General features: G+C 36.8%; 1 protein-coding gene and 1 long non-coding RNA gene across 3 annotated transcripts in view; one reads left to right on the plus strand and one right to left on the minus strand.

Annotated features, from left to right (window-relative positions):
* LOC587456 (beta-arrestin-1) overlaps positions 1–18,839 on the minus strand; it is a 48,290-nt gene extending 29,451 nt beyond the window's left edge. Inside the window, exon 1 of one of the 2 annotated variants that reach the window (XM_011683962.2) lies at positions 18,403–18,839. In XM_011683962.2, coding sequence (XP_011682264.1) covers positions 18,403–18,422 — 20 coding nt within the window. In that variant the 5' untranslated portion in view covers positions 18,423–18,839. The remainder of the gene's footprint in view (positions 1–18,402) is intronic. The other variant, XM_030981631.1, reaches the window with a different exon arrangement.
* On the plus strand, positions 8,043–9,357 carry LOC115922574. Its single transcript, XR_004063484.1, has 2 exons — positions 8,043–8,279; positions 9,211–9,357. It is a non-coding gene; the product is annotated as an uncharacterized LOC115922574 (long non-coding RNA).
* Positions 18,840–22,475: the final 3,636 nt, after the last annotated feature.

Genomic DNA, 22,475 nt, shown 5'->3' on the forward strand with positions numbered 1-22,475 from the left:
CCTTTCAAAGGATTTTCTGCTACAGCAAAACAAGTATGTAATGAAAAGTCCTTTTTGTGTGTATAGGATGTTTCTGATGCTGTTTATATCCGATATATCCTCATTGATTCTACATGTGTACAGGGATACAATGCTTGTACAGTCCTGAGGGGTAACTGGAAAACAAATACATGTAGAGACAGCAGACAATCAAATATAAAGAGAAATTGAAGGCAAATATCAAAATGGGAGATGAAAAGAATAATTTTGATATGTATTTTATAATAAAAAGTTGTATATAAACCTCTGTACAAAATGTACATGAGGGATACAGTCACTCCAATTTGTGAACCCAGAACAAAAATATATACACTCTAAAAGATCAGTATCCACTTTTATCGTAATTCCTGATCAAAATGGGCAAATTGCTCCAAATGACCTATCTGCCTATGATCTTTGCCGAGGCACGTAGTCTCTCCTGATGAATATTTACTGTATATAGAATACCTAATCAGTAAGATATCATCAGCCTCGCTTGCTGTGGATGGATATGTGGCTTTCCATTTCTTTTTTACCCAATCATGCATCCTGGAATTGATCAAATTTCATGGAATATTGTGACTTTATGCTTCACAGCCTCTACACACATGTGACATAAAAATGTAATATCATTGATGAACAGAAACAGTCAAATATGGTGTGAAAGATACTATTCAATGACAATGACAAAATATTCATCTAATCAGCAAAATATTAATAAACTTGAATGCTCACAAATGCACAGAGCCAACAATGAAATAGAAATTAATTACTGTCAATATACTATTTGTATTGTCATAAAATCATTGATACTGCATTTCTAGCCTGATAAAACATCACAATAAGAAAAAGAAGAAGAACAAGAAAAAAAAGAAGAAAAAAAGAAGAAAAAAGAAGAAAAAAGAAAAAAGAAAAAAAAAAAGAAGAAAAAGAAAAAAAGAAGAAAAAAAAAGGAAAAAGAAGGAAAAAGAGTACCGGTATACAAAAAATATTCTATTTGACAAACAGGGATTCTTCTACAAATCTAATTGGTGTTTAGAGACAAAGGTCATTGCAATATAACAGGGCCATATTGAAACATTCTTTTGAAAAAAAAATGGAAATACATACAGTATTAGGTTAACATTAGGCCCATTTACACATTCAAAACACCATTTTAAAAAAATCACTGATTTTTAAAACTATCATCTACAAGTACATACTTAAATAACCCACAAAAAACCAATTAGGTTTGCAATAGTACAAATGTAGGTTCCCTGCATTCATCAGAATGGAAGTGAGGAGAGCCACTTTGAGAAAAAAATCAGTATCTTTTGGAAATACCAAAGTTTGCATTTGTACATGTACACTGTACACTGCAAAAATCTGTGAAATTTTTAAATTTCATTTTTTCCCCCTTCCTGTTTGCTAGTAGTTTCTACATGTACTATACATGTATACGACTCTAGCTTCTTCTCCTATGCAACTAATGGCGAAACACCGTAATGTGAAGAAGAAAAAAAATCAAAGATTTTTGGACGTAGTGTAAATGCAGCTATTGAACCATCTCCCCCCTCCCCCCCCCCCCCCCTCCCTGCTTCCCAGGGCTGGACTTCAAAGACTGAGTAACCAAGAAGACAAATAACCACAATGCTACCAATAATACTGTAGGGGTCAGGTTCATTGCGCATCATTATAACACTCTCCCAGGCTTCAAAACAATGCTCACATTACTCATAAGGACACTGCACACGTTTCAATCAACGTGAAGCCAACGGCTCGTCGGTCGCACAGCAAATTGACAACTGCTTGACATTGCCTCTAGAGTCTAATCAAATGCTAAGTAGCACATTATACAAGGACAGGTATGTGATAATGAAACTCAACATTGATTCAAGAACACTTGAAAACAATCATTTCATCTCTTCAATCATACTGTAAGAACTATGAAGTACTACAGTGAGAACTATGAAGTACTACAGTGTATCTCTTAGACTTGAATATATATATTCCAGTGAAATCAACATGCACTAGACACATGTGTTCAACTGTGTGTCTATGGTAAACCTGAGAATATTGGCAAGAAGGCCTACTGGGTCCTACCAATACGCCATTCCTTTCAGATATTAACACTCATATTTCAGTGGTGCATATTTATTAGAAATAATGGGCTTGTTTTGAAAGCCCAATTTCGGTACACATGAACACAGATTTTTTTTCTGACAAGGATCTGTGTACACAGTATCTTGATTTTTGCCCATAAAATTATGCATACCTGCCAACATTTCAAAATAAGAATTAGGAATTTTTAGCACGGTGTGCATGCCTTTAAAGATAAGAAATCGCAATTGCAGCGGCAGTGTAACTGGCAATATGCGGTAATATGTACCAAAAATCAAATACGAATTCCCTGCTCGGTCATGCAGCCATTCAACTCACACAAAACGTAAGCTCTCAAATTGCGGTACATGATAAAAAAAGGCTTAATTTGGCTTTAGCACCAAAAAAAAAAAAAAAATTAAAAATTAAAATATTACAAATTTTCAGGTACATGTACATGTACATCCTAAAAATCCAAAAATCCAAAAAATCCAGAAAATCAGAATATTCCGGACTATTTGGAAAGGTTGGCAGGTACGACATGTACCATAACGCTGATGCTCCAGCCCTGTAGCCCTCCAACACTTTTCTAAGCTGTAGCGCCAGCGATGAAAACTGATAACACCCTAAATCAGATTGTGCAACAACCCCAAGCAGTCTGTGGATCAGTGTAACCACGGATCTAACATCCATGGTCTAACTTACATGTACATGTAGACCAATCCCTGGAGGGAGTGAGAATGAGGTCCAATTAACTTTGACATTTGCACAATCCTGGATTCCCAGGATGAAATTGAAGTGCACAAAGATAAATTTGAATGAAAGAAAGTGTTAAGATCTTTAGATGGGGAGTCCTTTAGATAAACAAAACAATCATCCATTTGTATTACCGGTACTTTCATGAGAAGTTCTACCTTGCAGATCCACCTATTGAATTACACATTAAAACACCACTTATGACCTGGTGTCTTCCCACTCATTAGACACGAGGGAATACTTTCACCAGCCTTCCTATAACACAGGATATCCTTATGGTTGACCCTGGGATGTCTAAGGTTGAGTTTGCTATGTACAGGCAGGATGATATGCCAGTGATCAAACACAAATACTGTTTTCAATATCACTGTAAATTTGTATTTATGAAACATTAGCAGTGTACTGGGTAGTGGTAGAACCTGTAAATGCAGGTTGAACTACACAGGCACAGCGGAGCACCCCAATTACCGTGCGATCGACTCTCGTCCAGTAAACATCATTTGCATAAAATCAACAATTGTGTACCGATCGATGCGAAAAAAAGTAAACAAATTTCGAAGACAAATTCTTCATTAATGTGATGAATATCACCAATCAAAGCTACTAAATCGAGTATTTAATAAATTTGCAAGACACTCATGTGTATAAAAGGAGTTATTGATGCACAGAAAATGTGAAATTTAAGGGATAGTTTTGACGAACAAAAACGAAAAAAATGAGATACAAAATCACCGTAAAATTCACCATTTCTTTTAGAGCGAGAAAGAATTGCCTCGTATGAACAGAAAGAAAATTTAATAATCTCAATCCTTGTGAAATATCTCTTTTCATAGTTGCTTGATAGGGTCGTCTCAGAGAAAAACATACCCCAATGTCCGAATCTCATCGAACATAAATAATCCTTCGTTGTCGCAAAATTGTTTGACCAGTCCCATACATTCAAATGTGTGTCATGTCTGAACCTCGCGTGTGCGTTGGCTATACATGTCTTGCCAGCCGACTGCACACGTGCACGCTAATGGCTCAGCTGTTTCGATCTGGCATGCACTGGGCCTAAGACGCATGCGCAGTACATCGCTGAGATCGATGACGTCATGTTCAATGAGTTCGCTGACTACAACTTTTAAAAATGAAGCCCCATGAAAAAGAACGTTATAACCAAAAAAATACAGCGGAGAAGCGAAAATTTCGCCCATGTATGGATTTAACCCTAATGAATATTCATACCAAGTCTCTACTTCGTGCATTGCTTGATAGGGTCATCGCATTATAAAGTAGACGTCGTGTTTTTCGAGGGGCGAAGCTCAAAACACATTAATATCTCGAGTTTTATTCCATGGAATTTCGTATTTATTTCACTGACATAAAATTCATAATAATTTTAGTTAGTATGGAAAGTTTCATAGCGATATTGGCAGTAATAAAGGCGCAACGCGAATTTTAAGATTTGACATTCTAGCACACACATGTTCGGATTCACGCAGATGTCCGTTGGTTATTCAAATAGAACGGGCCGCTAATGATATGCAAATTGGGGTGCTCCGCTGTGCCTGTAACATGTACTACAACAGGCTTAAATTAATCCAAGGCCACCAAGCCATGTCCGTGGATGCCCTTTTGATTGGCCTCAATGCCCCTCTCATTGGCCTTGAAGATTTGTTTGTGCCCTTTCCAATTCTTCCTATTTGTGCTGTAATATACATTGTAGGAATGTGCCATATAGGAATGTGCCCTACAGAAAAGTGGCCTTGCCCTAAAATAACGAAATTTAAGGCCTGCTACAATGTCACATCGATCGATACCTTCTAATCAGCTTAATCTTTGTATATCAAGCATTTCCTTGAATTTCTCAAAACATCCTTATTCCTTTGGAAACAACAGCAAAAAATACATGTAGCTCATTAAGACAATATTAACAAATATTCCCACGGTATTTCATACTGGGCCATTTTCTTTACCAACTTATTAAAATAATTTGAGATATAGCTCAGTCGTTAGACTGGTGCCATACACCCAGTTCTGGCATGCTCCAATACAATATCTGATGTTGCTATTATTTCACAGATCCTGTATTTGTCAGATATCGTGAAATGTTAATATTGAGGGGGATACCTACAAGCTAATACTTGCTAAATACTTACAAGCATTTATGCTTCCTTAGCAGTCAGGTAAAATAACCACCACCATCATTAATTATTGAGGATCTTGTGAGGGCACTACAAGAAGCTATCTCCCAAAATGAGAGCTAATCAATATCAATATCATTATTATTATTACTATCTGTACATGTACATTGCTGTAGGGTAAATTGTGTTTATTTCTCCCTCTCTTTGGTGTCAGGTTAAACCTGCTATTCAAGATTAAGACACTTTGAGCTCATTAATTATGACGTGTAACTCTGCATATCCAAGCCTTTGTTCATTTCAACCTGTACAGTACCCACTTTAGAACAAATGCACATACGCATTTTTGTACTGCTACATGTGAGAGGAGGGACACGGCATAAGGCAATGTGGATCAGCAATTGAGTACAGTAGCACAATGGAAAGATCACATATTTCTAAAAGAAGTGGTTTATATGCGAATTACATCCATCAATCAAATGGAATTAGTAAAGAATAAGAAATGCAATTTTATTGCACCATCAAATGCCTTAAACAGGTAATGAATTAATTATTCCTCCATCCTCTCAAGTGAAGGAGAAAGAAAACAGTAGCAGAGCACCAGACTCGGTCAAACCATGGACTTACAGTACCACCAAACTGACCTTACAGTATAAGAACAGTTTTCGGCGTAGTGTACAACAACAACAAAACAATTACGTACCGGTATTCATTTATCAATATTTGTCTTCAAACACATTTTTGGGGGGAAATATTTGCAGAAGTGTGTCTTTAACTAAAATGACATTCTCTTTCACATGATAAAATTTAAGTGAAATATTGCCATCAAATTTTTGGCAAATTTGGGGCTCCCACACTTTTAGAGGGCTTAAATATAATTCAATGACAAGAAAAATCCTGAATGCAAGTTTTTGTATGAACTCCAAGACTAGTGAAGAGGATGAATCTGCTGGCTGGACCACTGCACGATCACTTGACCTGGACTGTACAGAATTTGAAGGGGACAACAAAAACTCTAGTGTCTGAGCGCTTTAAGGGCAAGATGTACACAATTTTCGGACAAAGCAACTGTTACATTGTACACATGTACATGCATACGTGCAAAAAGTACAAGTACTAATGGAGAGAGAGAGGAAGAGGGAGGGAGAGAGAGGAAGAGAGAGGGAAGAGAGGAAGAGAGAGGGAAAGAGAGGAAGAGGGAGGGAGAGAGAGGAAGAGGGAGGGAGAGAGAGAATGATCATGACCCAAATTACAGTTTTAACATTTTAATATGGAAAGGAAAGGAAAGGAGAGAGAAAGAAGAGGAGAGAGATAGAAGAGGAGAGAGATAGAAGAGAAGAGAGAAAGAAGAGGAGAGAAAGAAGAGGAGAGAAAGAAGAGGAGAGAGATAGAAGAGGAAAACATACAAATGAGATTAGAGGGAAAGATGGAGGCAGAAAGAACCCAAGAAAATAATCTGAGACAGAGCAAGAAAAGCAAGCAAGAGAAGAGGAAAATATATGTACAGTACATACAGTGTACAAGAAAAAGGGTATACAGACTTTCAGAGAGGGTAAAAATAAGGAAAGAAAAGTAAGAAATAATCAAACATAACAAGAGGGATAGAATTCTCTCGTGTTACCATACCACAAATGCCCAAATTAGCTCCTAGAAGAGGACTGAATCAAATGATGTATACTGAAAAATCTAACAAATAGAGAAGGAAGCATTAAGCAGAGTGAACATTATTCAGAATGTCAGCTTGCAATAGCACACCTGTCTACCTGGGGCCTTTTAATCTGGTCGAAATGAGATGGCAAGACAGAGCACAAAGCCAATTGACATGACGGACAGCAAGGTTTGAGAGAGGCAATTTCACATGACTAATCTAATTGGATCTGCAAGTAAAAGATTTTAAAAATTCATTGTTGTTTTTTACATGACTGTTTAGAAAGCACGAGTATACATGCTTGTACATAGCAACCAGGGGAACCGATGGCTTTAAGTCCTCTCCGAGGGACTTGGTAATGAGGACTAATGCCTTTAAAGGTACTACAGGGTATGTCCCATTTGCAGGTCAACAAAATGAAAAGGTTAAAATCCAATGGCATTTGAAAGATAATACTAATTTAGAACTTCCCTAAAAAGGTGGGCTTGAAGATGTCTTCAAGTGGGAAAATAACGATAATTAGTTGTCAATCGACTTAGGAGCTATAGAGCCAATAAGTAATAGTCTTGATTTTCAGACCATTGTACCGAATGGTCATACGTTTTATGCTGCGCAAAGATTCAATCAGTTTAATTTTGGCCATCACAAGAAGTGCGTTATTGATGTAGACAAATGCTCATGTGGGCAATTCCACGGTAACGGAATTACATTTCAGAGAAATTTGGGCTCTATTTTGATATACTGTAGACAGGTGGTTAGACCTAGGTGATTATTTATCTTTTTATTCTTTCTGTATTATGCACCTGTTAGCGAATCAAATTTAAAAAAATTATTTTTCAACATTCGGAACACCCCAGGACCAAAAGTGTGTCGGTAACGGAATTACGGCAGAAAAATCAGGTTATTTTTTACACTAACTTTGAAAAGATTTCGTCTGAAATCTGCAGCCAATTGGGGTGAAGTAATGCTAATAAAGGGAGCTTATATTATTGACTGTCCCATGGCAAGATTTTTTTTTGGTGAAGTTGTCATGGTTTATCTATGCCGAATGGTTTTATGAAAGAAGGTAGCGGTAACGGAATTACATTAATGGTAACGGAATTACGTCTTCTGAAATAAGCTTGAAAAAAGGTGATTTTGTAAACATTATTTAGGCTTAAATTGTTGTTTAATTGTTTCAGGGGTTGCAATAATTGATTTAAACTACAAAGCAATTCATATGTGCCCTTCATTTCTAAAAACTGTTGAAAAACGTGTCTTTTATATTGTTAAATAGCAAGTAAATATGACATTTCTGAGCAAATATTGTGTGTAGTGATTAAATTTATGTCAATATGTGTTATCATATACTAGTTTACAACTAATTTTAATTTGGTTTAGTTTGCAAGTAGGAACATCACACAAAGTATGACAACTACATATATTATTGCCCATTTGGCGGTAACGGAATTACACATATACAGATCACTTTTGTGACCATACATGACAAACTGGTTGTGAAGTCGCCAAGACCAATTTATAGAAACAGGTCAATAAACTCCACAGTATTCAATAGGAAACAAAGGATATTCAATTGTTTTATTGACTATTGTGAGGGCCTATTAACCTAGCAAATACCACATGCAATACATTATTTCAAAGCTTATTTTATGCAGGTTTGATCGTTCGTTCGTTCGTTCGTGCAAAGAATATCAGGAGTACATCATCTAGATAGGAAGATCCTTATTGAGCCAACAGATCGTCTCATCATCGAGCTCACGAAGTCCGAAGCGCCGTGGGGGATTTGTAGATCGGACAATCATCAATGACATGATCCATAGTTTGGATCTCTCCACAGGCGCAGTTTGGTGATGGTTCAGCTCCAATTTTATGTAGGAAATATTGTGTGCGGCCAACTCCAGTTCTGACACGGTTTAGGTTGACCCAGGCTTTTCTTGGAGGTCGCTGCCCCTTGGTTTTGCACAGGGCTTTGGGATGAACTCCTTCAGGTTGGTAGTGGACGAATTCCACTGGTCTGACCAGCGTTTTGTTATCCAAGTGGCTAAGGTGGAGGGGGGGTTCTCAGGCCGCAGCTCAGCAGCCTGTGTTGCAAAGTGTCTTCTAGGGAGACGCTGTCCTTCAAAGGCAGAGGGGGCAGGAACAAGGCATTTATCTCTGTCATGCTTTTGGGCAAGCTTAGCATACTGCGCATCTCGTCTGAGCTGAGCTGGTGGTATGCCAGATAATATTGGCAGGTTGCTGACTGGTGTTGCAGTGAGTGTTCCGCTGATTAGTCTCATAGCGTCATTGAGGACAACATCAACCTTGTGTACATGGGTGCTGTGGCTCCATGCAGGTGCAGCATACTCGGCAGTGGAGAAGGCAAGAGCTAGAGTGGAGGTGCGAAGGGTGGTGAAATTAGCTCCCCATCCGGTCCCTGCAAGCTTCTTTAGGAGAGACACTCTGGCTTGGGTCTTTTGGGCTGTGGCTTTGGCTTGCTCGTGGAAGGTGAGGCTTCGGTCAAGAGTGACACCTAGGTACTTTGGTGTTGAGACGAAGTTCAGCCTAGACCCATCTAGTGAGATATTCAGCTCTCGGTTGGCGCAGGTTTGATCAAAATCGATTGAAAATTGCAACATTACAACCTGTTCGTCGTGGATGGTTACATTTAAGCATTCAAACAATTCCAAAACACTTAAGTGATACTAATAACACTGCCTACACCCAACACAGGGATCTTGGTGTAAATTAAAACAAAACACATGAATATTTATTTATAATGATTTCAGTCCATAAAGCCAACCACCAAAATCTAAACTAATTATATAAAGAGAGCTTAATATAGCTATCATTTTGTCAACAGCGTTTCAATAATATTTCACACCAGAATTTGTAAATCATTCCCCTATCTCATATTTCTGTCGAGCCAATTTTTCAACCTGCTGAGCCAATTTTGCGACATTAATGGTAGAGCCTTAGAGGGAGTACTGGTTATCATTCTTTAAAATTAATTACAAACCTTGTCAGATGATTCCATAGTACAATTTCAATCCACAAAAGCTAGCACCCGATTCAAAACTAATTAATAAGATAACGTCATTAACAGAGTTGCAATAAAATGTCAAACCTTGTAAATCATTACGCCAATTCAATAAATTGTTATCATTCTTTAATAGTTAGTTATTATTCTTTTAAAATTAATTAAATACTTGATCAGTGTCCTTGAATTTGTTACAACATGTAACAAACTTGACCACTGTCATCATTCTTCATTCCAAACAATTATATTTTCTCTGAGCGTTAGCGATCTAGTCAAAGGCGCCCTGCCATCCCCCCCCCCCCCCCTCCCCTTGTGTTTAATACGTAGAGTATGGAAATTAACCGTCTGCAAGAGGGCTAGTCTGCTATGGTCGTAGCCATCTACATGTAACTTCTAATAAAATACATGTTTTTTGATAGATTAGACCTTCCCCTTCAACCTCCACCTTGTCATTTGTTAACGTATTTGCTCTGAGCGCTAGCGGACCTGTACAGTAAGTTACCCTGACACCTTCCCTCAGTCCCATATGTTTTACGTGTTACGAGTCGGCAAAGTAACCGTCTGCAACGGACTAGTCCGAGACTAGTCCGGTACCTGCCAAAGCCTTTTTACTTTTTATTAAATATTTTTTCGCTAGATTAGACCTTGCTTTTTCAACCTCCACCTACATATAGTCATCGGCAAAGGTATTTTGTCTGTGTGCTAGCGGACTGATTCAAAGTCACCCCTCCCCCCCCCCCCTCCAATGGCCCCATCCATATAACAAAAGTGTCCGTCTGCAAGAAGACTAGTCCACTATGGTCTTTTATAGCCATCTAATTTTTAATGAATTATCCTTTTTTTTGTTTTGGTAATTTACATGTATTGTAGACCTTGCTTTCCACCTCCACCTAGCTGTTTTTTAGGGTGTTTTCGTGGGTATTTTCTTTGAGTGCTAGCGGACATCGTCAAAGTCACCCTGCCCCCCCCCCCCCCCCCCCCCCCCCCCCCCCCCCGTTTCCCTTTACAAGTCCCATATGTATAATACGTAGAGTAGGGAAATTCACAGTCTGCAAGAGGGCTAGTGCGCTATGGTCTTAGCTTTCTAACTTCTAATGAAATTTTTCTTTCTTTTTTCGATAGATTAGATGAGATCAGTGAAGAATAAAAATCAGAAAAGGCACTGTTTAAAATCGCCATAGGTGAAATAATATGAAGTATTTCCATGCTTAAATCAAAAGGTTTCATAAGAGATGTTGGTACAATTTTAATTGCAAGTTCAGAGTGAATGAAAATAAACACATCTAAAATTCCCAGCCTAGTTTGTAGTCTTTATGCAAATTTGAAAAAAGTTTTTAAAAAACATTCATTGAATTTATTGAAGCCAGATCCTTAGTCTTTAGTTAGACAGTTAATATAATAAGCCACTACTTAAAAAAAAGGGGCAAAATCCATTAAAAATGTTGTAACACAGCATACATTATATGTACATGAGGCAGCAGGTCCATCTCTTGAAAAACGAACCACTCATTACTAATGCTGCTACCCCTTGTAATTATGTTACCAATGTAATTCCGTTACCATGTAATTCCGTTACCAGTGTTTTGATAGGAAAATAAGTAGATACTTCTGAAATTAATGTTTAGGGCTGTCAGTAGGTAGATAAAGGAAGAGAATTTGCAACTTCAAAAAAAAAAAGTAAGAAATAACTTTGTGAGTAAAACTTCTTTCAAATTTTGGTAACGGAATTACGCCATTTTAAGGGTAAAATTGAAAAATCTCTCACACAAAAACTTTTTTCATTTTTTGAAAATAATTTGCAAATCTTGATTCCTATTTGTGATGTTGTTCAATTAGGAATAAATATAGAGGAATAAGTTTTAAATACATTGCTCCACTGAATTTTAAGAAATTAAATCATGATCATGTGATTGTGGCCCCCAAAATAGCCCCAACTTCAAATAAATTTTTCAGAAAAACCGTAAAAGATATTTCAAAACGGTTTTCAGTTCCGTCACAAGTGATTTCTTGACTACATGGAAAATGTTAAATTATTGAAGTTGGATCAAATTAAGAATTTGATGATTTTCCTCTTTCCCATACGGAATTGCCCATGTACCAATTTACAGCTCATGTTATGTATGTTATTACCAAAAAAGAAGAAAAAGCCAGTCGTCACTCAATAGTGTCTGACAGTGAAGTCTAGCAAGGAAATGGGTTTCCTTGCATAATTTGAATATAAGGACACTGCTAATGTTTAAATTTCACAGATAGGACATACATGACATATTCATAATTCCTGCAAAGTTCTACAAAATTTGAGGTCGGCTGCAAAAGGGATATAGTACCTTTAATAACAAAGGGCACTAGTGCATCGACTTGGTTTTAAACCAGGACCCGGTTATGAGACCACTGCTCTACCACTGAGCCATCGCGCCTCCCAAACGAGAAAAAAAAATGAATATGAAATGACAGAAGATCCGTCAAAGGAACATGGCAACAGGAAAGTCTATAGACAAACGAACCCAAAGACAAATAGATGAAAACTCCTACTTTATTGACTTTTGTGTTTACAAGGCATTCTCAAGAGTACCCTCTAGTGGTGGTCGAGTGGGAAAGGACCATGAAGATCATGGTCCAGGGTTCAAGTCCGTGCCGGACAACTCAATTCCTTCGGCAAGACATTAATCTATATTTCTCACTTTCCGTTCCCAACCCAGGTGAAGTAAACAAGTACTGAATAGTTTTTTTTTCTTCAAAATTCTCACACAAATATCAATCTATTTTACAGTGTGAAAGGAATCTTCAAATGTACAATATGATTGAGGATTCATATGGGTTCACTTTTTGTTCATACATGTATGAAGCATGGAAAATCACAAGACATCACACAACAATGCTCATTAGGCGCGTCTTCATCATCTCGAGATTGCCAAATAGCCCGCTATTTCTGATTTGGGAAATAATCCAAGTTACAAATCGCGTCTTCATCAGCTGGAGATTCAACCTCGAAACTTGAAACTCGACCTTGAGAAATTAGCTCAAGATATTTTGCTCAGCGTTCGCGCAAAGTGTGAGTCTTCGGTTTGGTGAAGACGCACCAGACAAATAGCTGGATATTTTGCCAAATAGTGGGATATTTTGCAAACTATTCCAAGATATCTTGGGTTGATAATCCCGACCAAATATCCCGCTAATTGCAACTTCGGGCTGATGAAGACGCAAATTAGCTGGATAGTTTGCGATCGGGATAGTTCAAATAGCGGGAAATTTGGCAATCTCGAGCTAGTGAAAACAAGCCTTTTTGGGCACTGCATGATTGATTAATTTACATATTAAACACTAAACTGTCAGACACTGCAACTTTCACTTTAATAGACAGGTTAAGTCATTTTTCCCTGTCATAAAAGCTGAACACTGCTCCAATTACTAATCCATACAGCACAGTAATTGGCAATTGGCCAGCTAATAAATCTATTGAATGGTATTCATGACATGTATGAAGATGAAGAGCATTTAAAATGCGATAGAATGAGAAGCCCTGGTTTAACACGGGTAGTCCAACCTTCTCATCTGATGAATGTCATCCCTGTACTCGCACGATCCAACAAACGCAAAGTGGGGAAGGAAATTCAACGACAAATGCCCCACTTAAAACCACGCTTTTAGTGCAAATGGGATGTCAGATGCATTTCCACAAGCCCCACACCCTTGATTTGTTGTAGGGTTAAGGTATCATTTCAACACACTTATGTAGGGCTAGGTAGGTGCCTTGAATTCCTGGGAGGACCTTTAGGCTCCACTTCAAAGTACTGTTTATGCATGCATGCAGTCAAAAATGGATGGTATACATCCAACCTACATTGTACATGTCTGTTTGGGGGTAAACACATCATTTACGTCAATGTGTTATCAATGTATAATTTGGGGGCTGAATTCAGTTTAAAACCTAGCTGGATTTTCTTTGTGTGCAGTACTATTTTCATATAAATGTGCGAGAATTAATGGAATATTTTCATCATCTTCTGGACCTTCCCTCGACGACGGCCATTTACATGTATTCTAAATCCCCCCAAACAACTGCCCATTATAGAAATTGCAATTGTGCTGGGGTAATACCATGGGCCAAAAATAATTTCCCATTTCTAGGGGCATTACTTAAATTACTACATCAAATATTCATAAGTTTAATGTACACGTTAGCCTCTCTTCAGGGCTGAAGGAGATATCTATTTTGGCCCTTCAGTTCAACCCTACAAACAGGTTGATCCTTGTGGGAGAAATCTAACAAACAAGGAAGTTCTGAATGTTTGGGATTTGAGATTTCACTAAATTGATGCAAATCTCAAAATGGCAATTTCTTCAGCTGATAAAAAAGATTATTGTTTGTGTATCTGCTACCACTGACATATTTCTTGTTTATTTTGATGTCTAAAAGACTGTGGGTGGATGGTTTACCACAATCCCCTCCCCAGAAAATTAAATAGCACTTTTCAATTCAATGCTGACATGTCTGTTGACTGTCTAGAGTCCAAACCAAACAGCCACAAGGAAGTAATGTACATGTACATGTAACCTTTCCAGTTATATTGTTATCAATATCTGCCAAGATCCAGCAAAGTATTGATTCACCTAAACAAACATCACTGACATTGAACAAATTTGACAGGATAAAAGATCTGTTACATTAACTCCAAAGACATCAGAGCTGCCAAAGTGGAGAAAGAGATCAATTTGGAAGAAACTACAGTCAAACCTGCATCTACAGCGACCGCCCAAGGGAAACAAAAAATGTGCTTGTTGTAGACAGGTAATCTTTGTAGACAGATTCCTTTAGTACATGTTTCAATTAGTTTCAATGAGAAACTATTTTCAGGGGAAACAAAAAAATGTGCTTGTTGTAGACAGGTGGTCTTTGAAGACAGGTTCCTTTAGCACATGTTTCAATGAGAAACCATTTTCAAGGGAAACAACAAATGGGCTTGTTGTAGACAGGTGGTCTTTGAAGACAGGTTCCTTTGAATCCTTTAGTACATGTTTCAATGAGAAACCATTTTCAAGGGAAACAAAAAATGTGCTTGTTGTAGACAGGTGGTCACTAAAGCAGGCTTGACTGTATTTATATGTATGCATCAGTTGATAGTAAATACAAAGATAAGGCCAAATAAAAAACAAAACATGTTTGGCATCCTGCCTTATTGAAAAATAGGAAGGAGGAGGCCCCTTTTTTTTTCTTCTTCAAAATGGCCGCTCAGTACATTTTCCCTGTCAGTTGGGCTATTTTTCAAGATCAGAGGCCGCCGGCATTAGTTTTCTTTTTTCCAAATCAGAAATAGATAATTTTTGCACAGTGTTTCTTTAAAGGTAAAGACCAGTATTGGAAACGCCCCAATTTCAAAAAATGAAATGGAAGCTCTCATTACCAATCATGTGAAAGAATATGTTTTGACTAATACATGATGATAACAAATTTGCCGGGAAACTGCCTACTAATTCATATATTTGGTAAATTTGTTTCTCTCATGGACTGTGAGAGATATAGGGTAGTCCCATGTACATCTTGATTTTGTATAGTGCTTGTAACTTTACGAAGAATGGGCCAAATTTCTTATCATTTTGATGATTCCAGAACCTTGCAGATGCTAGATGCTAGATGATCAACCTTTTCTGATCGATTCCACAACGTTTCTTTCACAATGCAATCGCATGACCATAACTGGTCTTTACCTTTAATGTTTTTTTTCGCTAAAAAAAAAGAAAAAGAAAAAGAAAAAAAAAGGAGGCTGCCCCCCAAAAGGAAGCGGGCGGGGACGCTAAACATGATTTTTTTTTTTAATGGCCTATTAATGAAAATACAATGACCCTGGTGACCAATATGAGTATGATGCAATTGAAAATGATGACAATTATGATGATCTTGATATAATAATGAGAGGGAAATAAAATTAATGATGATGATGATGATGCTCTGATAGCACTCAAATGGTTTATGGTGATGGTGATGGTAATGTGATAAGCCTTACAATGGTGAGTGATACAACTGATGAGCAAGCCAGTCTGTACATGTAGATACAATCTACACAAGGGCGACATTTCTACAAAATTGTAAAAGCCACAGAGACAAAATACTAGATACATGATCTTCTCGTTTTGTAATAATTAATTCATACATGTACAAATGTACACATCATGTTATGTGTCAATAGTGCATTCCATGATAAAAAAGGTTCCACTTGAACTACGGATATTACTTTCAAAGGGGGGGGGGGGAGAAAAGCTATTCTTGCAGCACCTTCATCCCTTTGACAATGATTATAATGCTCAAAAGGGACCTCTCCACGCTTGAAAGATCAGTGGAAATTTCAAGTAATGTGTACCATGTGCTAACTACCTTACAAACTGGTCTATTGCAATGATAGTTATTTTCATTCTCGTTGGATTGATATCTTATCACTTTGACCTGTAATTTCTTTCTATACTTTCTGAGTACCCCTGCTTGTAATGTACAGGCCTACATTTGTACATTGTAAACTGTCCATGCTTAATTCAAAGTGTTATAGTATGATGTTTCCGAAGAATTCTAAATCTTGAAAGAACTTAATAGAAATTTCAACAAGACAGTATACGCGACTGTGTCTTCAAAACCCCTCTGTTTAAATTTAGTTACGATCATGGCTTGAAGAAAAAAGCCTTGAATAATTCTTGGAATATTACGATGAGAATGAAGAGCCTACATGTAGATACTCGATGTCAATTGATCTTTATGACCTTTCACCTTTCACCTACATGTATTTACCCTAAAATCCCTAAATCTAATCAGAACATCTTCCTAGTGCTAGTGCTAGCCGGAAGCGACAGTATTATGGTATCATTGAGGATAAAAAAAAAGAAACTAAATTAATTTAGCGCTGCAGCACGTCCATGGGGGGTTGCTAACCTGACGTTTATTACATTTGTATTTTGTTCTCTCTGCGATACCATAATATCTTCGCTTCTGGCTAGCATGTACATGTACATGTATGTAGCTGGATTGGCAACTTCCGTTCATAAATTTTGTACCGTTTCAAAGATTTTGAGTTTTCTCATTTCTTCAGGTCGGTGACAGCAACATGTAGTAAACCATGTTTTTTTACAATATTGAGGGATATTTTTATACCTTGAAACATCCCGAGTGCTTTAATGATGCAAGTTTTGTTCGGTTCACATTTTACTTTTCATGAACTCGAGCGTAGAGAAAACAGCACACCTACATGTATATCTAACTGCCTGCTATAAATGTACTAGGCATGGCCATCAGGCGGGTATAACAGGGTATAGATCTATTGAAATATAGGAAGTTATGCATATATCATACAAACAATGTACGCTCAGATGAAAGTTTAAAGTTCAAAAGAGCATTCAAGTTTAATTAAGCTAAAGACCAGTTATGTCATGCGATTGCATTGTGAAAGAAACATTGTGAAATCGATCAGAAAAGGTTGATCATCTAGCATACACTGCAAGGTTCTGGAATCATCAAAATGATAAGAAATTTGGCCAAGTCTTCATAAAGTTAGAATCACTGTACACAGAAAGATGTATATGGGACTACACACACGTGCGCGACACGTGCATTTGTATCTCTCAACAGGCGAGAGATATACTAATTTACCAAATAGTCCTATATTAATTAGTAGGCGGTTTCCCGTCAACATTTTTATCATCATGTATTATTCAAAACATATTCTTTCACATGATTGGTAATAAGAGCTTGCAAATCATTTTTTTAAATTGGGGCGTTTCCAATACTGGTCTTTACCTTTAAAGTTCAACAGGGCTTTCAAGTTTAAAGTTACTAGAAAATAATACCGTACTTACTTTGAAGTGAACAAAACGTTGTGAAATATCATGAATCAAACAATTTTTTTAATGTTTTTTGTATTTTTAATTTTTTTTTTACTTAATATAGATCTAGGAATACAAATATTATTATTATTATTATTATTTGTATTTCTAATAGGAATACAAATAATTGATGCTAAGCCTAAGAAGGTGTGGGGGAAAAAGAGATGATAGTATATAAACGTGGACTTCAAGTGAGAGCAAGCATTATGCCCAACACTGCACTGTTCATAACCTGAAATTCTATCAAAAACCTACAGTAGCTATACATGTATCTTTATCTTTCATGAAATACAGGCTTATAATAGCACTAGCAATCTTAACAACACCACAGGAAGGCCTATACATGTACATGTAGATATCAATTGCAATTGCATGATTTGATAATTGTATAAAGTGATTAATGCCTTTTTAACGGTGAAAGCTCAATATTTTTTTTAATATCTTTCCTCTTCTATCTCTCTCTCTCTCTCTCTCTCTCTCTCTCTCTCTCTCGTATCTAAGCGCATAGAGACAATAATGTAATATGCGCTACATAAGAATTGAACATGCATTATTATCATTATTATTAATAGATCTAGGTCGGTCTGTATCTCTTCACAACCTTGTTCAAACCTATACCTTTATATTTCAGCCATGTTATGTTACTAAGGCTATTAAACAGAAGACAATTAAGTCACAAAGCTAAAGCAAGCTACGAGATGTACAATGTACAGGTTCGTACAGGTTCATTCAGGCATTGCTGTGCACTCAACAACAACAGTCTTACAGTTGAATTACAAACAATAGTGACAACTTACAATACACATGATTTACATGTACATACACAGACAATGAAATACAAGGAGGTTTCCGGCTGGCCTCCTCCGTTTGTTATAATGGACAACTGCTCACTGTACCTTGAATTAAGACGACTCATGGCTGGCCAGTTCCCGGCTGGGTTGCCCTCCTGCAAGCTAGGATTTCCCCTAAACACTGGCCCCTACGGATCCCTAGCACTAGCCCAGCTAAATAATGTCCTGTATTCGTAGATCTGTCTGTAGTGGAGCTCACAATGTTATTATCCCAATTCCCAATGTCAATGTCCCGGTAAAGAATCCAGTGTTAAACAGAATAAGATAGGAATCACTATATCCATATATTTTTGGCAGCCAGAAAACGTAGACAGCATTCAAACAGGAATAGCATGCATTTATGTCTTATCTGTTCCCCTTTGCTCTTTCCCTCGATCCATACATGTACAGCTAGCTAGTGATATCTTCCTTCTTCTGTTTATGCCATGCGCCAAGCTAGGGCCTAGGCAATACAACTGAGCTAGCCACACACCCAATATGTATTTCTGTACTGTGCCTAGCAATAGCCTCACATTTTAAACACACAGGACAGACACACACACTATACACAAAAGTCTGCAGTATTACTGTATTGAAATGGGCCATAACACAGTAATGCTATGCATTAGCGATTCGAGTCAATGACTTTCTTACACTAGATTTTTAGCAGAGCCTATCCTAAAGGGCGCAAATGCAAAAACATAATCATTGCAAAATGAAATTGATTCTAAAAGCTCCCTAACTGGGACAATTTCACTGCATTTCTCTGTGTTTTGATCACTATTTCATCTGCGCTGCCATCATGAAAAGTAATCGGCCAGTAATTGTTCCATATGCTTCAATCTGTGTGCTCTATGGAGCAGCCAGGTAAATCACTTCATTTTGCATATATATAGCATCTCAAGCCCTCCATTTTGGGGGCTAATTGGCAGGAGGAAATTCTCTGAAAATAACCTTTCATGAACAGGAGGGTGGGGTCAAAATCATTATGCCTATCTTAAATCAATAAGATTTCTAATCTTGAAATTATTTTGTCATTATAGGCCTACCAATTAGGCTATATCTTACACAAGATTAACAACAATAACCAACAACATCAAAAGTATCATCAATTCATAAGATATACCATGCTACACAGTAAATATAAAGAAATTATGGGAATTTTTTAATCAGAACAAAAAACACAATTAAACAGACCTATTAGACTAGTACTACAAATTTTAATGATCATATTCATTCTGCATAGTGAATTTGATGTATCCAATGTGTAGCAATATATATATATATATATACCGGTATATATAATATTTAAAACAGTTGAAATTTCCTCTTACCCTGCAGTTTCCATTTATTATTGATTTGTATTATTATTATTATTATTATCATTTTCATTATCATCATTAAGTTTCATCATCATTATCATAATCATGATTATATCATATCTTTATTGTAACCAAAAATCTACTAATTTATATCTAATATAATGATATTTATATGTCTATGGAATTATTTTTACCTTGTAAATTCACTTGCATCAGCTTCCAGCTGTATTGTTGATTATTCAAATAAAACCTTATCAAATCAAATCAAATATAAAATTTCACTGAATTTCACTGAATTCACTATCAGACAAAACAAAATTAAAACCAGGAATGGTAGTAAACTGAAAATCTAAAGCATTTCCATTTCAATTGTTTCAATTATTATTTCTGTAAAAGTGATAGAGGAATTTCAAAATTAAATTGTATGTATATGTTAGTATATATGTATGTTTGTATGTATGCGTGTTTATGTAGTATGTGTGTTTGTATGTATGCATGATCCGGAACACAATATAAACAGAAGGATACATTTATTTGGGGTATATAGACCTACAGAGGTGAGAGAACCAGACAGGGCACAGAAAGTGCCCCATTCAAATAAACAAACGCCCTTCACCCTGAGTAATAAAAAAGAGATATAATAAAATAAAAGAGCCTCTCCTGAGGTAAACTAACATGTAAATGATATCATTCAGCTGGTTAATACCCATTCAAGATTTAAAACAGATGTCTTGTATGTGTGGGCCTATATCTACTTTAGTGTGCCCTAGCTATTCAGATAAGGGGGAAGATTATAATCATGAAGTACCTACCAGCACATCTCATCTGCAGTTGGATTAAGACTTTGTTTGATATCAGGTTTAACAAAGGAAGTTAGTGTGAGGTCTAAGTTTTGCTTTATTAAATGAGCATCTTAGACCCAGGTTGGGTTTAAAGGGATAGTTGAGTTCTGTTGCAGAGGGCACTACTCAAAATAATTTTTTTGTGAGATAATGAAAAACCGGGTGTCAAATTTGAAAGAACATACAATTTAAATGACAAATTCGGTTCAGAGACGGCTGAAATATCCATTAATATAACCATTTCTAATACTTGTGTACCACCACAAATATTCAATAATTTGAAAAAGTTATTGAAAAAACTAAATGGCACCTTTTACGTCGTATTTCAGCCAATGCCGATGTTGGCTTTTTGTGTTTGTAATATTACGCACAACCAGCCGGCCCATGTATTGTTATTTTTAATTAATTAATTAATTAACGGTCACCATATCTTTATAAAATTGGAGCTGAATTGGTATGATCGTATTTTTCGGTCTAAAATTATCTTCATAGCAATTTTAGGTTCTAAAAGGGCACTAGAAATGTCAAAGATAAGAATAAGAGCAATAACCATCCACTTTGAAGGCATTCATTTGCGGTCTGAAAACAGAACTCAACTATCCCTTTAACCATCTATTCAGAATATGGACCATTTGTCTATATCCAACATGTCTACTAACTATCCAACCGGTCTAAACGTCAGATTATTTTATCTATTCTTATTCTACAAACTATTCAAAATCATTACAAATATTTACATCAATTTGAAGAAAAACAAACATACAGGGTATAATTTACAGATTGAGATCTAGAACAACAAAGTAATGAGAAAATGTGGTGGGGTGTACTGAGAAGCTTATAGCTTGTAAAATTTATACCCCCTGACTATCAGAGTGCGAAAGTACAAGGGGGGGGGGGGTATTTTACCGTTTCAAAATTGATAATAATCATTATTTTGAATATTTCCAAACAGGGATTTTAATGATCTCGTTCGATCTACCCTTCCCTTATGCAATGAAAGAAATTACATGAATATTTAATATAAATGCACCTCTGTTAATAGGGCAAACTGGCTTTTGATGATATGTTTTGTGGAAAAATGAGAATTTAGACGTAATAGGGGGAAAGCATTGACAAAAGAGAACAATGCCATGAAACTAGGTCTCTGTGAGGGACAATTAAAAGCAATTACCTTAATATGAAAGCTAGGATACCAGGTGCATGAAGTATGACTGATTTAATATTCCTGTTGATTGAATTGGATCACACAAACACAAGGTAGAACGTAGGGGATGGGGGGATGAGAATCTTCATGCTTGTTTGTTATTTGTATATGTCATATACAATAAATAAATACTAATCAAAATTGCACAATGTTGAATTGCAGCATCATAACTTTATCACTCGCACAGGAGGGACAGGCTTGCACAATTAGGGTGGCCAGGCGGACACAATTAAAGGGGCATTTATGTTCCACCCCTCAAAATATACCTAAACATATTATACACTGCGCCTCCTATGAGAAAATGTACCCCCTGCTATAAGCAAGAACTTTTTATTCTTTCCAGAATTCCGGACCCCCTCTTGACTGCACACTACAGGCAAGTTCGTAATGTTGCATTCATAAGAAATAAAATCAATGTGTGTAGTTTACCTATGGATAAAGTTTATTTGAATAAACAATGATCAAATTGAGATATGTGAAAATTTGATAATACAATCAGGTTTAACAACATTGAATTTATAAATTTGTTATAAAAGAAATGATTAGCAGTTTTACGATGCAGCCGCACATGTTTTTGACGGGGGGGGGGGGGGGGGGGGGGGGGGGGGGGGGGGGGGGGGGGGGGGGGGGGGGGAAGGGGGGAGGGGGGGGGAAGGAGATCAACAGAAATGAAGTGACAGAGTAATAGAAAGTGAAAGACTAATGATACATTATAGTTACATTTGCAGACCACTTATGTTTTTATGTGCTTTTTACATGTAATTGATTACA

The sequence above is a fragment of the Strongylocentrotus purpuratus genome, unplaced genomic scaffold (assembly GCF_000002235.5).
Source record: "Strongylocentrotus purpuratus isolate Spur 01 unplaced genomic scaffold, Spur_5.0 spur5_scaffold_12, whole genome shotgun sequence".
Taxonomy (NCBI): Eukaryota; Metazoa; Echinodermata; class Echinoidea; order Camarodonta; family Strongylocentrotidae; genus Strongylocentrotus; species Strongylocentrotus purpuratus.